Raw genomic sequence first — 13103 nt, forward strand, 5'->3', positions numbered from 1 at the left:
ATATTACACTTTATATACATCACAGAAGACTGAAATATAACAAAACCATTTGGCAGAGAAACAACGGATTTTCGGCCTTAAAAAACAATTAATGTTTATTAATTATGAAATCATAAAACAAATATGAATAACATTCCACCATGAGGTCACTAGGTAATAATGATACAATATGAATAACATTCCACCATGAAGTCACTAGGTAATAATGATACAATATGAATAACATTCCACCATGAGGTCACTAGGTAATAATGATACAATATGAATAACATTCCATCTTCGAGGTCTCTAGGTAATAATGATACAGTATGAATAACATTCCACCATGAGGTCACTAGGTAATAATGATACAATATGAATAACATTCCATATTCGAGGTCACTAGGTAATAATGATACAATATGAATAACATTCCACCATGAGGTCACTAGGTAATAATGATACAATATGAATAACATTCCATCTTCGAGGTCACTAGGTAATAATGATACAATATGAATAACATTCCATCTTCGAGGTCACTAGGTTATCTGACTGCAGGAAAGCAGTAGCTACACAGCGATTGTATAAACCCATGTCATGAAAACAAAGTTAATCAGTAACTAAAATGACACACAGGTTCTTGACATTGGGGAGGTGAATAAACTGTTCCCAAGGTTTCTTTCTCAGCACAACGGAAAATATCTCAATGACTTGACATGTTCTGGTTGTGAATTCAGGCTACAAGGTAAGAATCTTCCCAGGGATTATTGTAAAGTGTGTAGAGACATTAAATGTCTGGTGTTATTTTAGTATAGTGAATGACAGTAAAACACTCAGATGTAACAGTCCATTTCACCTGGGACAGCTACGTGACAGTTCAATCATACAAAATGGCGCTAACTGGGTGTAGTCAAGTCACATTCAATAACATGTTGTTCATATAGCTAACTGGGTGTAGTCAAGTCACATTCAATAACATGTTGTTCATATAGCTAACTGGGTGTAGTCAAGTCACATTCAATAACATGTTGTTCATATAGCTAACTGGGTGTAGTCAAGTCACATTCAATAACATGTTGTTCATATAGCTAACTGGGTGTAGTCAAGTCACATTCAATAACATGTTGTTCATATAGCTAACTGGGTGTAGTCAAGTCACATTCAATAACATGTTGTTCATATAGCTAACTGGGTGTAGTCAAGTCACATTCAATAACATGTTGTTCATATAGCTAACTGGGTGTAGTCAAGTCACATTCAAAACATGTTGTTCATATAGCTAACTGGGTGTAGTCAAGTCACATTCAAAAACATGTTGCTAACTGGGTTCATATAGCTAACTAACTGGGTGTAGTCAAGTCACATTCAATAACATGTTGTTCATATAGCTAACTGGGTGTAGTCAAGTCACATTCAATAACATGTTGTTCATATAGCTAACTGGGTGTAGTCAAGTCACATTCAATAACATGTTGTTCATATAGCTAACTGGGTGTAGTCAAGTCACATTCAATAACATGTTGTTCATATAGCTAACTGGGTGTAGTCAAGTCACATTCAATAACATTTGTTCATATAGCTAACTGGGTGTAGTCAAGTCACATTCAATAACATGTTGTTCATATAGCTAACTGGGTGTAGTCAAGTCACATTCAATAACATGTTGTTCATATAGCTAACTGGGTGTAGTCAAGTCACATTCAATAACATGTTGTTCATATAGCTAACTGGGTGGAGTCAAGTCACATTCAAAAACATGTTGTTCATATAGCTAACTGGGTGGAGTCAAGTCACATTCAAAAACATGTTGTTCATATATTCGTACATTCTGGTTATTTTACAATTTTCATATGTTTTATGTATCAGTTGTAAATAATATTTCAGAACATTTGTTGTTTTCTAAATTCCAATGAGCTCCTGCTTCCTGTGTAATTTGGTATTAAACCACTGAACATACTTTTCTTAACATTAATATTATGAACTGAATTCAGTAACAGCATCATAATATCATACCTGTTGAACAAAGCAACACACTAGAATGAGATAAATTAATAAAAGAGAAAGTGAGACATTATTATTATTAGTTCCACTACATTGAGAAAAGGTGAAACATATAAATCACAAGGACATGTTCATGTGATGCATTAAATCACCTGACTGTTTCTATGTCTGTTAGTAAATGTTTTATTTATAAGAGATAATGAATAAATGAGAACAATTGACATTAAATAATTAGTTGTCACTGTGTTAACCACAACCAACATGTTGGATCTCTGTTTAGTTGTCACTGTGTTATAACCACAACCAACATGTTGGATCTCTGTTTAGTTGTCACTGTGTTAAACACAACCAACATGTTGGATCTCTGTTTAGTTGTTACTGTGTTAACCACAACCAACATGCTGGATCTCTGTTTAGTTGTCACTGTGTTAACCACAACCAACATGTTGGATCTCTGTTTAGTTGTCACTGCGTTAACCACAACCAACATGTTGGATCTCTGTTTAGTTGTCACTGCGTTAACCACAACCAACATGTTGGATCTCTGTTTAGTTGTCACTGCGTTAACCACAACCAACATGTTGGATCTCTGTTTAGTTGTCACTGCGTTAACCACAACCAACATGTTGGATCTCTGTTTAGTTGTCACTGTGTTAACCACAACCAACATGTTGGATCTCTGTTTAGTTGTTACTGTGTTAACCACAACCAACATGTTGGATCTCTGTTTAGTTGTCACTGTGTTAACCACAACCAACATGCTGGATCTCTGTTTAGTTGTCACTGTGTTAACCACAACCAACATGTTGGATCTCTGTTTAGTTGTCACTGTGTTAACCACAACCAACATGCTGGATCTCTGTTTAGTTGTCACTGTGTTAACCACAACCAACATGTTGGATCTCTGTTTAGTTGTCACTGTGTTAACCACAACCAACATGTTGGATCTCTGTTTAGTTGTCACTGTGTTAACCACAACTAACATGTTGGATCTCTGTTTAGGGGTCAGTGCTCTAAAATGAGTCTCTCTGGGGAGAGAGAGGAGGGGGGCCCTGCCTCTAAAATGAGTCTCTCTGGGGAGAGAGAGGAGGAGGGACCTGCCTCTAAAATGAGTCTCTCTGGGGAGAGAGAGGAGGGCCCTGCCTCTAAAAGGCGTCTCTCTGGGAAGAGAGAGGAGGGACCTGCCTCTAAAAGGCATCTCTCTGGGAAGAGAGAGGAGGGACCTGCCTCTAAAAGGCATCTCTCTGGGGAGAGAGAGGAGGGGGACCCTGTCTCTAAAATGAGTCTCTCTGGGGAACATGACACCAAAACTAAGAGGTGAGATGACAATATTGTTTAAGAATGTATATTCTAAAACGTTTTTAAATCAGAAAATATTGCTTATGTGTACATTCTATATACTGTAGCTATATACTATATACTACATTCTATATACTGTAACTATATACTATATACTACATTCTATATACTGTAACTATATACTATATACTACATTCTATATACTGTAACTATATACTATATTCTATATACTATATACTACATTCTATATACTGTAACTATATACTATATACTACATTCTATATACTGTAACTATATACTATATTCTATATACTATATACTACATTCTATATACTATATACTACATTCTATATACTATATACTACATTCTATATACTGTAACTATATACTATATTCTATATACTATATACTACATTCTATATACTATATACTACATTCTATATACTATATACTACATTCTATATACTGTAACTATATACTATATTCTATATACTATATACTACATTTTATATACTGTAACTATATACTATATACTACATTCTATATACTGTAGCTATATACTATATACTACATTCTACATACTGTAACTATATTCTATATACTACATTCTATATACTGTAACTATATACTATATTCTATATACTATATACTACATTCTATATACTGTAACTATATACTATATACTACATTCTATATACTGTAACTATATACTATATACTACATTCTATATACTGTAACTATATACTATATACTACATTCTATATACAGTAACTATATACTATATACTACATTCTATATACTCTAACTATATACTATATAAGACATTCTATATACTGTAACTATATACTATATACTACATTCTATATACTGTAACTGTTCTAGATTTGTTTTGTTTTGTTGATCCATTTTTAAATCAAATCAAGTCTGTCTGTTTTAAGTGAAATATACCCACTTTAGAAGCCTTTATAAAGACTTGAAGTCATTTAATAATTTCTATAAACAATCAAATATAATTTACCAACATTTCTGAAAGTGGACACAGCGTTTTGGAATGAAACTCTTCTTATGTTTCCCCATCTGAGCTCAGAGTAGATGACAGATGTAATGTTTGTCTCTGTTGTGTTGAAGCCCAATCCAGCAGGAGAGACCAGCCTCCCCTGTTCCCAGCTGTGTGTCCATGAAGAGTCACCAGTCTATGGGTCAACCTATAAACTTTAGAGAGGGAGACTTTTCTACTGAACAAAGGTAAGAAGAACTCATGGGTCCTGGTCAGTGAGTTAAACAACACTGTCTCTAGTCATTTCTCCTCTCCCATTTTCCCATTTATTGTTGTTGTTTTCATAATCCATAGGCTAATCATTTTGTCCATTTGCATAGTCCTAAAACAATATTAAACAAACACAACATTCCCTCTCTGTGTGTGTGTGTGTGTGTGTGTGTGTGTGTGTGTGTGTGTGTGTGTGTGTTTGTGTGTGTTTGTGTGTGTGTGTGTGTGTGTGTGTGTGTGTGTGTGTGTGTGTGTGTGTGTGTGTGTGTGTGTGTGTGTGTGTGTGCACTCACTGGATGAGGAGATGTAATCTCATGTTTTGTCCACAGAAACCAACAGGAGAGATCAGAGTCAGAGATTCTCAGTGGTCAGTCTTCTCAGAGTCATCACACAGACCTGGCCTCCATATTCAGTGTATGTGGTCCTGTTATGTACATTTGTTTTTGTTTTCCTCAAGTAAAGTTGATCTGTCAATCATTCATTAATGTGTTAATGAGAAAGCATTTAGTCTCTTGCATTAACTTATTTACTTTATTTATTTCAGTTGCTTGAAGAGAAAATTATGACATTTGTGAAGAATGAGATGAAGATGTTCAAGAGGATTCTTAGTCCAGAACTCCCAGAAGGCTTTGAGAGTCAGAAGCAGGATAAGGAAATGGTGGACCCTGAAGATGAGCAGCAGGAGAGCAGTGCCAGAGAGGGGGCTCTGAAGATCACACTGCACATCCTGAGGAAAATGAACCAGAAGGAGCTTGCTGACACACTGGAGAAATGTAAGATCTGTCTGCCTCATGTTGAATGATGTTTTATAACATTTAAAAGCTGTAGCTAAAGTACAGCTAAAGTAGCTGTGTAACTCAATGATATTGTAGCAGCCTTAACACAACACCTAGTGACCTCATCAAGTAGCAGCAGGGATGTGTTGTGGTGATTCATTTAGAGAGAGAGAACATTAATAATACCATCAATAATACCAATAATAATATAATCAGTCACACCAGTCTGTTATGCATTATGAAAACATTTACACATTTATACGGTCAGTTAAGAGAATAAATTATTATAATGTAAAACTTTATAACAGTCCTACAATACTGTAGACATTAAAACAGACATAATATTAATATCCTCTGTGTTATTTCTTCATTCAGATGAGCTTGCTGTGATTTGCCAACGTGAACTCAAATCTAATCTAAAGAAGAAGTTTCAATGTGTTTTTGAGGGGATCGCTAAACAAGGAAACCCAACACTTCTCAATAAGATCTACACAGAGCTCTACATCACAGAGGGTGGAACAGGAGAGGTCAATAATGAACATGAGCTGAGACAGATTGAGACAACAACCAGGAAACAAACAAGACCAGAGACTCCAATCAAATGTAGCGACATTTTCAATCCCTTAACTGGACAAGACAAACCTATCAGAACTGTGCTGACAAAGGGAGTCGCTGGCATTGGAAAAACAGTCTCGGTGCAGAAGTTCATTCTGGACTGGGCTGAAGGAAAAGCAAATCAGGATGTCCAATTTGTATTTTCATTCCCTTTTCGGGAGCTGAATTTGATGAAAGGGGACAAACACACTTTGATTGAACTTCTCAATCACTTCTCAAAGGAAACCAAACAATCAGGAATCTCCAACTACGACAAGTACAAAGTTCTGTTCATCTTTGATGGTCTGGATGAGTGCCGACTGCCCCTAGACTTCCAGAAGAACAAGATCTGTTGGGACGTCACAGAGTCAACCTCAGTGGATGTTCTGCTGACAAATCTCATCAAGGGAAATCTGCTTCCCTCTGCTCTCCTCTGGATAACTACCCGACCTGCAGCAGCCAATAAGATCCCTTCAGGGTGTGTTGACCAGGTGACAGAGGTACGAGGGTTCAATGACCCACAGAAGGAGGAGTACTTCAGGAAGAGATTCAGTGATGAGGACCTGGCCAGCAGAATCATCTCACACATAAAGACATCAAGGAGCCTCCACATCATGTGCCACATTCCAGTCTTCTGTTGGATTTCTGCAACAGTCCTTGAACACATGCTGAAACATAAGAGAGTAGAGATGCCCAAGACTCTGACTGAGATGTACACACACCTTGTGGTGTTTCATACCAAACAGAAGAATGAAAAGTATCTTGGGAAAGAAGAGACAGGTCCACACTGGAATAAAGAGAGCATTCTGTCACTGGGAAAACTGGCTTTTCAACAGCTTGTGAATGGCAATCTGATTTTCTATGAAGAAGACCTGAAAGAGGCTGGCATTGATGTCAATGAAGCCTCAGTGTACTCAGGATTGTGCACACAGCTCTTTAAAGAGGAATGTGTGCTGTACCAGGACAAGGTGTACTGCTTTGTTCATCTGAGCATTCAGGAGTTTCTGGCTGCTGTATATGTGTTCCTCTCATTCATCAACAACAATGAGAATCTAATGGATGAACTGCAAACAAAGTCCAGGAACTTTTCTGTGAGGATCAAACAAAGGCGTAAAGTTACTTTCTACAAGAGTGCTGTGGATAAAGCCTTACAAAGTGAGACGGGAAACCTGGACCTTTTCCTCCGCTTCCTTCTGGGCCTCTCACTGGAGTCCAATCAGAAGCACTTACGAGGTCTACTGACAAAGACAAGAAGCAGCTCACAGAGCCATGAAGAAACAGTCAAGTACATCAAGGAGAAGATCAGGGAGAATCCCTCTCCAGAGAGGAGCATCAATCTGTTCCACTGTCTGAATGAACTGAATGACCATTCTCTAGTGGAGGAGATCCAAAGATTCCTGAGATCAGGGAGTCTCTCTAGAGCCAAACTGTCACCTGCTCAGTGGTCAGCTCTGGTCTTTGTGTTGCTGACTTCAGAAAAGGAGCTGGATGTGTTTGACCTGAAGAAATACTCCAGATCAGAGGAAGGTCTTCTGAGGCTGCTGCCAGTGGTCAAAGCCTCCAGAGCTGTTCTGTGAGTAAATAAAATGACATTTAAGAACTAATCATCAGGAAGAAATATTCAGTTTAGAGAAAAATATGGATTGTAATGTGTATATAATATTGTATTGAATAACATATCCAATAAATTAATTGATTTTCACATTAGTATAACAATATGACCATACATTTCTAGGAGACGGAAGATGAATCTATATGTTGTTTGAGAGAATAAACCAAAAGCATCTGCCATTGTCCTTCTACACTACTGGTGTTAAATTAACAGTGTGTTTGTGAAGTCATGATGATCTCTTTGTCAGGCTGTCAGGCTGTGGAGTCACAGAGGAAGGCTGTGCTTCTCTGGTCTCAGCGCTGAGGTCAAACCCCTCACACCTGAGAGACCTGGATCTGAGTAACAATGACCTGAAGGATTCAGGAGTGAAGCTGCTCTCTGCTGGACTGGGGAATCCCCACTGTAAACTGGAGACTCTGAGGTTAGTATTCCTGTAGTTGGTCAACAAGTGATAACTGTTCACCAGATCCACATGTGTTTACCAGACACACATAGTCCACACCATATGTGTTTGGACAGTGAAACTTACAGTTTTAAATGTGGTGCTTTGCTCCAGCATTTTGGATTAGAGATACAATGTTTCATTTTAGGAGACAGTACAGAATGTCACCTTTTATTTGAGGTTGATGGTGAGAGGTTAGTATGTTTTGTTGTAGCCTCTGTTATTGGTAATGGTGAGAGGTTAGCATATTTTGTTGTAGCCTCTGTTATTGGTAATGGTGAGAGGTTAGCATGTTTTGTTGTAGCCTCTGTTACTGGTAATGGTGAGAGGTTAGCATGTTTTGTTGTAGCCTATGTTACTGGTAATAGTGAGAGGTTAGTATGTTTTGTTGTAGCCTCTGTTATTGGTAATGGTGAGAGGTTAGCATGTTTTGTTGTAACCTCTGTTATTGGTAATGGTGAGAGGTTAGCATGTTTAGTTGTAGCCTCTGTTATTGGTAATGGTGAGAGGTTAGCATGTTTTGTTGTAGTCTCTGTTATTGGTAATGGTGAGAGGTTAGCATGTGTTTTTGTAGCCTCTGTAACTTTCTCACTCATTATTATTCATGATTCTTTCATGATTTTTCTTAATCATGGCATCATCAGGATTAATTTATTATTGTTTAGAAACATGTTAATTACTCTCTTAGACAGAAAAGTACTCCACTTATCATCTACCATTTTATTATTGGGCAAAACACAACCAAAAACACAACCAAAACAAAATTCAAATGCAACCAACGAGTTTACGACAAAAAACTACATTTTTGACTATTTTAATACACTATGAGTGAATTGTTCAGAATACTTAAGACTTCTTCAAATGGGGAGACTGGAAACATAAATTGTTTTCATTTTTAATAGTGAAACACATATGTCGTAAAATACCCTCAAATTAAAGGTGACATTATAAACTGTCACGTCATATGAAACATTTGACCTCAAATCCAAAATGTTGGAGAATAGAGCCACATTTGAAATGTTAGCTTCACTGTCTAAATAGATATGGTGTGGACTGTATACTCAATACAATCTAAATCTGATACCTCATTGTCTAAATAGATATGGTGTGGACTGTATACTCAATAAAATCTAAATCTGATTCCTCACTGTCTGTCTTCTGACTGATACTGCTTTTTAAACTGGTCTGGTCAGTCTAATATAATATTTGTACTGTACATGTTTCTATCTGCAGGCAATACTTTGATCATTTGTCATTTTTTATGATGATACACTATTTTATGAATAGATATGGAAGGTTTCAGGACACTGATATATCTGAATATGTTGAAAATATATACTGCCACTATTTTCACCACCAAAGAATAGCAGTGTGATTTTAAAATGATTTGAATCTTTGCAGGCTGTCAGGCTGTCTAGTCACAGAGGAAGGCTGTGCTTCTCTGGTCTCAGCTCTGAGGTCAAACCCCTCACACCTGAGAGAGCTGGACCTGAGCTACAATCACCCAGGAGACTCAGGAGTCAGACTGCTCTCTGCTGGACTGGAGGATCCACACTGCAGACTGGAGAAACTCAAGTATGTAGAGGGTTTATGTCAATGTTCATATCAGACATGTTGGACTTATCAGGCTGGTTAAGACAAACATTCTGACCACCACTTGGACAAAGTTATATGCTGACATTTACATTTACATTTAAGTCATTTAGCAGACGCTCTTATCCAGAGCGACTTACAAATTGGTGCTTTCACCTTATGACATCCAGTGGAACAGCCACTTTACAATAGTGCATCTAGGTCTTTTAAGGGGGGGGGGAGAAGGATTACTTTATCCTATCCTAGGTATTCCTTAAAGAGGTGGGGTTTCAGGTGTCTCCGGAATGTGGTGATTGACTCCGCTGTCCTGGCGTCGTGAGGGAGTTTGTTCCACCATTGGGGGGCCAGAGCAGCGAACAGTTTTGACTGGGCTGAGCGGGAACTGTACTTCCTCAGTGGTAGGGAGGCGAGCAGGCCAGAGGTGGATGAACGCAGTGCCCTTGTTTGGGTGTAGGGCCTGATCAGAGCCTGGAGGTAGTGAGGTGCCGTTCCCCTCACAGCTCCGTAGGCAAGCACCATGGTCTTGTAGCGGATGCGAGCTTCAACTGGAAGCCAGTGGAGAGAGCGGAGGAGCGGGGTGACGTGAGAGAACTTGGGAAGGTTGAACACCAGACGGGCTGCGGCGTTCTGGATGAGTTGTAGGGGTTTAATGGCACAGGCAGGGAGCCCAGCCAACAGCGAGTTGCAGTAATCCAGACGGGAGATGACAAGTGCCTGGATTAGGACCTGCGCCGCTTCCTGTGTGAGGCAGGGTCGTACTCTGCGGATGTTGTAGAGCATGAACCTACAGGAACGGGCCACCGCCTTGATGTTATTTGAGAACGACAGGGTGTTGTCCAGGATCACGCCAAGGTTCTTAGCGCTCTGGGACGAGGACACAATGGAGTTGTCAACCGTGATGGCGAGATCATGGAACGGGCAGTCCTTCCCCGGGAGGAAGAGCAGCTCCGTCTTGCCGAGGTTCAGCTTGAGGTGATGATCCGTCATCCACACTGATATGTCTGCCAGACATGCAGAGATGCGATTCGCCACCTGGTCGTCAGAAGGGGGAAAGGAGAAGATTAATTGTGTGTCGTCTGCATAGCAATTATAGGAGAGACCATGTGAGGTTATGACAGAGCCAAGTGACTTGGTGTATAGCGAGAATAGGAGAGGGCCTAGAACAGAGCCCTGGGGACACCAGTGGTGAGAGCACGTGGTGAGGAGACGGATTCTCGCCACGCCACCTGGTAGGAGCGACCTGTCAGGTAGGACGCAATCCAAGCGTGGGCCGCGCCGGAGATGCCCAACTCGGAGAGGGTGGAGAGGAGGATCTGATGGTTCACAGTATCGAAGGCAGCCGATAGGTCTAGAAGGATGAGAGCAGAGGAGAGAGAGTTAGCTTTAGCAGTGCGGAGCGCCTCCGTGATACAGAGAAGAGCAGTCTCAGTTGAATGACTAGTCTTGAAACCTGACTGATTTGGATCAAGAAGGTCATTCTGAGAGAGATAGCGGGAGAGCTGGCCAAGGACGGCACGTTCAAGAGTTTTGGAGAGAAAAGAAAGAAGGGATACTGGTCTGTAGTTGTTGACATCGGAGGGATCGAGTGTAGGTTTTTTCAGAAGGGGTGCAACTCTCGCTCTCTTGAAGACGGGAGGGACGTAGCCAGCGGTCAGGGATGAGTTGATGAGCGAGGTGAGGTAAGGGAGAAGGTCACCGGAGATGGTCTGGAGAAGAGAGGAGGGGATAGGGTCAAGCGGGCAGGTTGTTGGGCGGCCGGCCGTCACAAGACGCGAGATGTCATCTGGAGAGAGAGGGGAGAAAGAGGTCAGAGCACAGGGTAGGGCAGTGTGAGCAGAACCAGCGGTGTCGTTTGACTTAGCAAACGAGGATCGGATGTCGTCGACCTTCTTTTCAAAATGGTTGATGAAGTCATCTGCATAGAGGGAGGAGGGGGGGAGGGGGAGGAGGATTCAAGAGGGAGGAGAAGGTGGCAAAGAGCTTCCTAGGGTTAGAGGCAGATGCTTGGAATTTAGAGTGGTAGAAAGTGGCTTTAGCAGCAGAGAGAGGGAGGAAAATGTAGAGAGGAGGGAGTGAAAGGATGCCAGGTCCGCAGGGAGGCGAGTTTTCCTCCATTTCCGCTCGGCTGCCCGGGCCCTGTTCTGTGAGCTCGCAATGAGTCGTCGAGCCACGGAGCGGGAGGGGAGGACCGAGCCGGCCTGGAGGATAGGGGACATAGAGAGTCAAAGGATGCAGAAAGGGAGGAGAGGAGGGTTGAGGAGGCAGAATCAGGAGATAGGTTGGAGAAGGTTTGAGCAGAGGAAGAGATGATAGGATGGAAGAGGAGAGAGTAGCGGGGAGAGAGAGCGAAGGTTGGGACGGCGCGATACCATCCGAGTAGGGGCAGTGTGTGAAGTGTTGGATGAGAGCGAGAGGAAAAGGATACAAGGTAGTGGTCGGAGACTTGGAGGGGAGTTGCAATGAGGTTAGTGGAGGAACAGCATCTAGTAAAGATGAGGTCGAGCGTATTGCCTGCCTTGTGAGTAGGGGGAAGGTGAGAGGGTGAGGTCAAAAGAGGAGAGGAGTGGAAAGAAGGAGGCAGAGAGGAATGAGTCAAAGGTAGACGTGGGGAGGTTAAAGTCGCCCAGAACTGTGAGAGGTGAGCCGTCCTCAGGAAAGGAGCTTATCAAGGCATCAAGCTCATTGATGAACTCTCCGAGGGAACCTGGAGGGCGATAAATGATAAGAATGTTAAGCTTGAAAGGGCTGGTAACTGTGACAGCATGGAATTCAAAGGAGGCGATAGACAGATGGGTAAGGGGAGAAAGAGAGAATGACCACTTGGGAGAGATGAGGATCCCGGTGCCACCACCCCGCTGACCAGAAGCTCTCGGGGTGTGCGAGAGCACGTGGGCGGACGAAGAGAGAGCAGTAGGAGTAGCGGTGTTGTCTGTGGTGATCCATGTTTCCGTCAGAGCCAAGAAGTCGAGGGACTGGAGGGAGCGGCATAGGCTGAGATGAACTCTGCCTTGTTGGCCGCAGATCGGCAGTTCCAGAGGCTACCGGAGACCTGGAACTCCACGTGGGTCGTGCGCGCTGGGACCACCAGATTAGGGTGGCTGCGGCCATGCGGTGTGGAGCGTTTGTATGGTCTGTGCAGAGAGGAGAGAACAGGGATAGACAGACACATAGTTGACAGGCTAGAGAAGAGGCTACGCTAATGCAGAGGAGATTGGAATGACAAGTGGACTACACGTCTCGAATGTTCAGAAAGTTAAGCTTACGTAGCAAGAATCTAATTGACTAAAATGATTAAAATGATAGAGTACTGCTGGGGTAGGCTAGCTGCGTTGTTGACACTACCCTAATCAAGTCGTACCGTTGAGTGTGAAGTTTCTACAATGCTGCTTATCGGGAGCTAGCTGGCTAGCTAGCAGTGTTGGTTACGTTACGTTGCGTTAGGAGAACGACAATAGCTGGCTAGCTAACCTAGAAAATCGCTCTAGACTACACAATTATCTTTGAAACAAAGACGGCTATGTAGCTAGCTATGTAGCT

General features: G+C 41.5%; 1 protein-coding gene across 3 annotated transcripts in view; it reads left to right on the forward strand.

Annotated features, from left to right (window-relative positions):
- Window positions 1–621: 621 nt before the first annotated feature.
- Window positions 622–13103, forward strand: part of LOC135568505 (NLR family CARD domain-containing protein 3-like) — an 18938-nt gene continuing 6456 nt past the window's right edge. For all 3 annotated transcript variants that reach the window (XM_065015294.1, XM_065015296.1, XM_065015295.1), the window contains exons 1-8: window positions 622–727; window positions 2986–3300; window positions 4411–4527; window positions 4879–4963; window positions 5094–5322; window positions 5701–7492; window positions 7779–7952; window positions 9375–9548. In XM_065015294.1, coding sequence (XP_064871366.1) covers window positions 3002–3300; window positions 4411–4527; window positions 4879–4963; window positions 5094–5322; window positions 5701–7492; window positions 7779–7952; window positions 9375–9548 — 2870 coding nt within the window. In that variant the 5' untranslated portion in view covers window positions 622–727; window positions 2986–3001. The remainder of the gene's footprint in view (window positions 728–2985; window positions 3301–4410; window positions 4528–4878; window positions 4964–5093; window positions 5323–5700; window positions 7493–7778; window positions 7953–9374; window positions 9549–13103) is intronic.

Source organism: Oncorhynchus nerka, unplaced genomic scaffold (genome assembly GCF_034236695.1).
Source record: "Oncorhynchus nerka isolate Pitt River unplaced genomic scaffold, Oner_Uvic_2.0 unplaced_scaffold_1536, whole genome shotgun sequence".
Lineage (NCBI taxonomy): Eukaryota > Metazoa > Chordata > Actinopteri > Salmoniformes > Salmonidae > Oncorhynchus > Oncorhynchus nerka.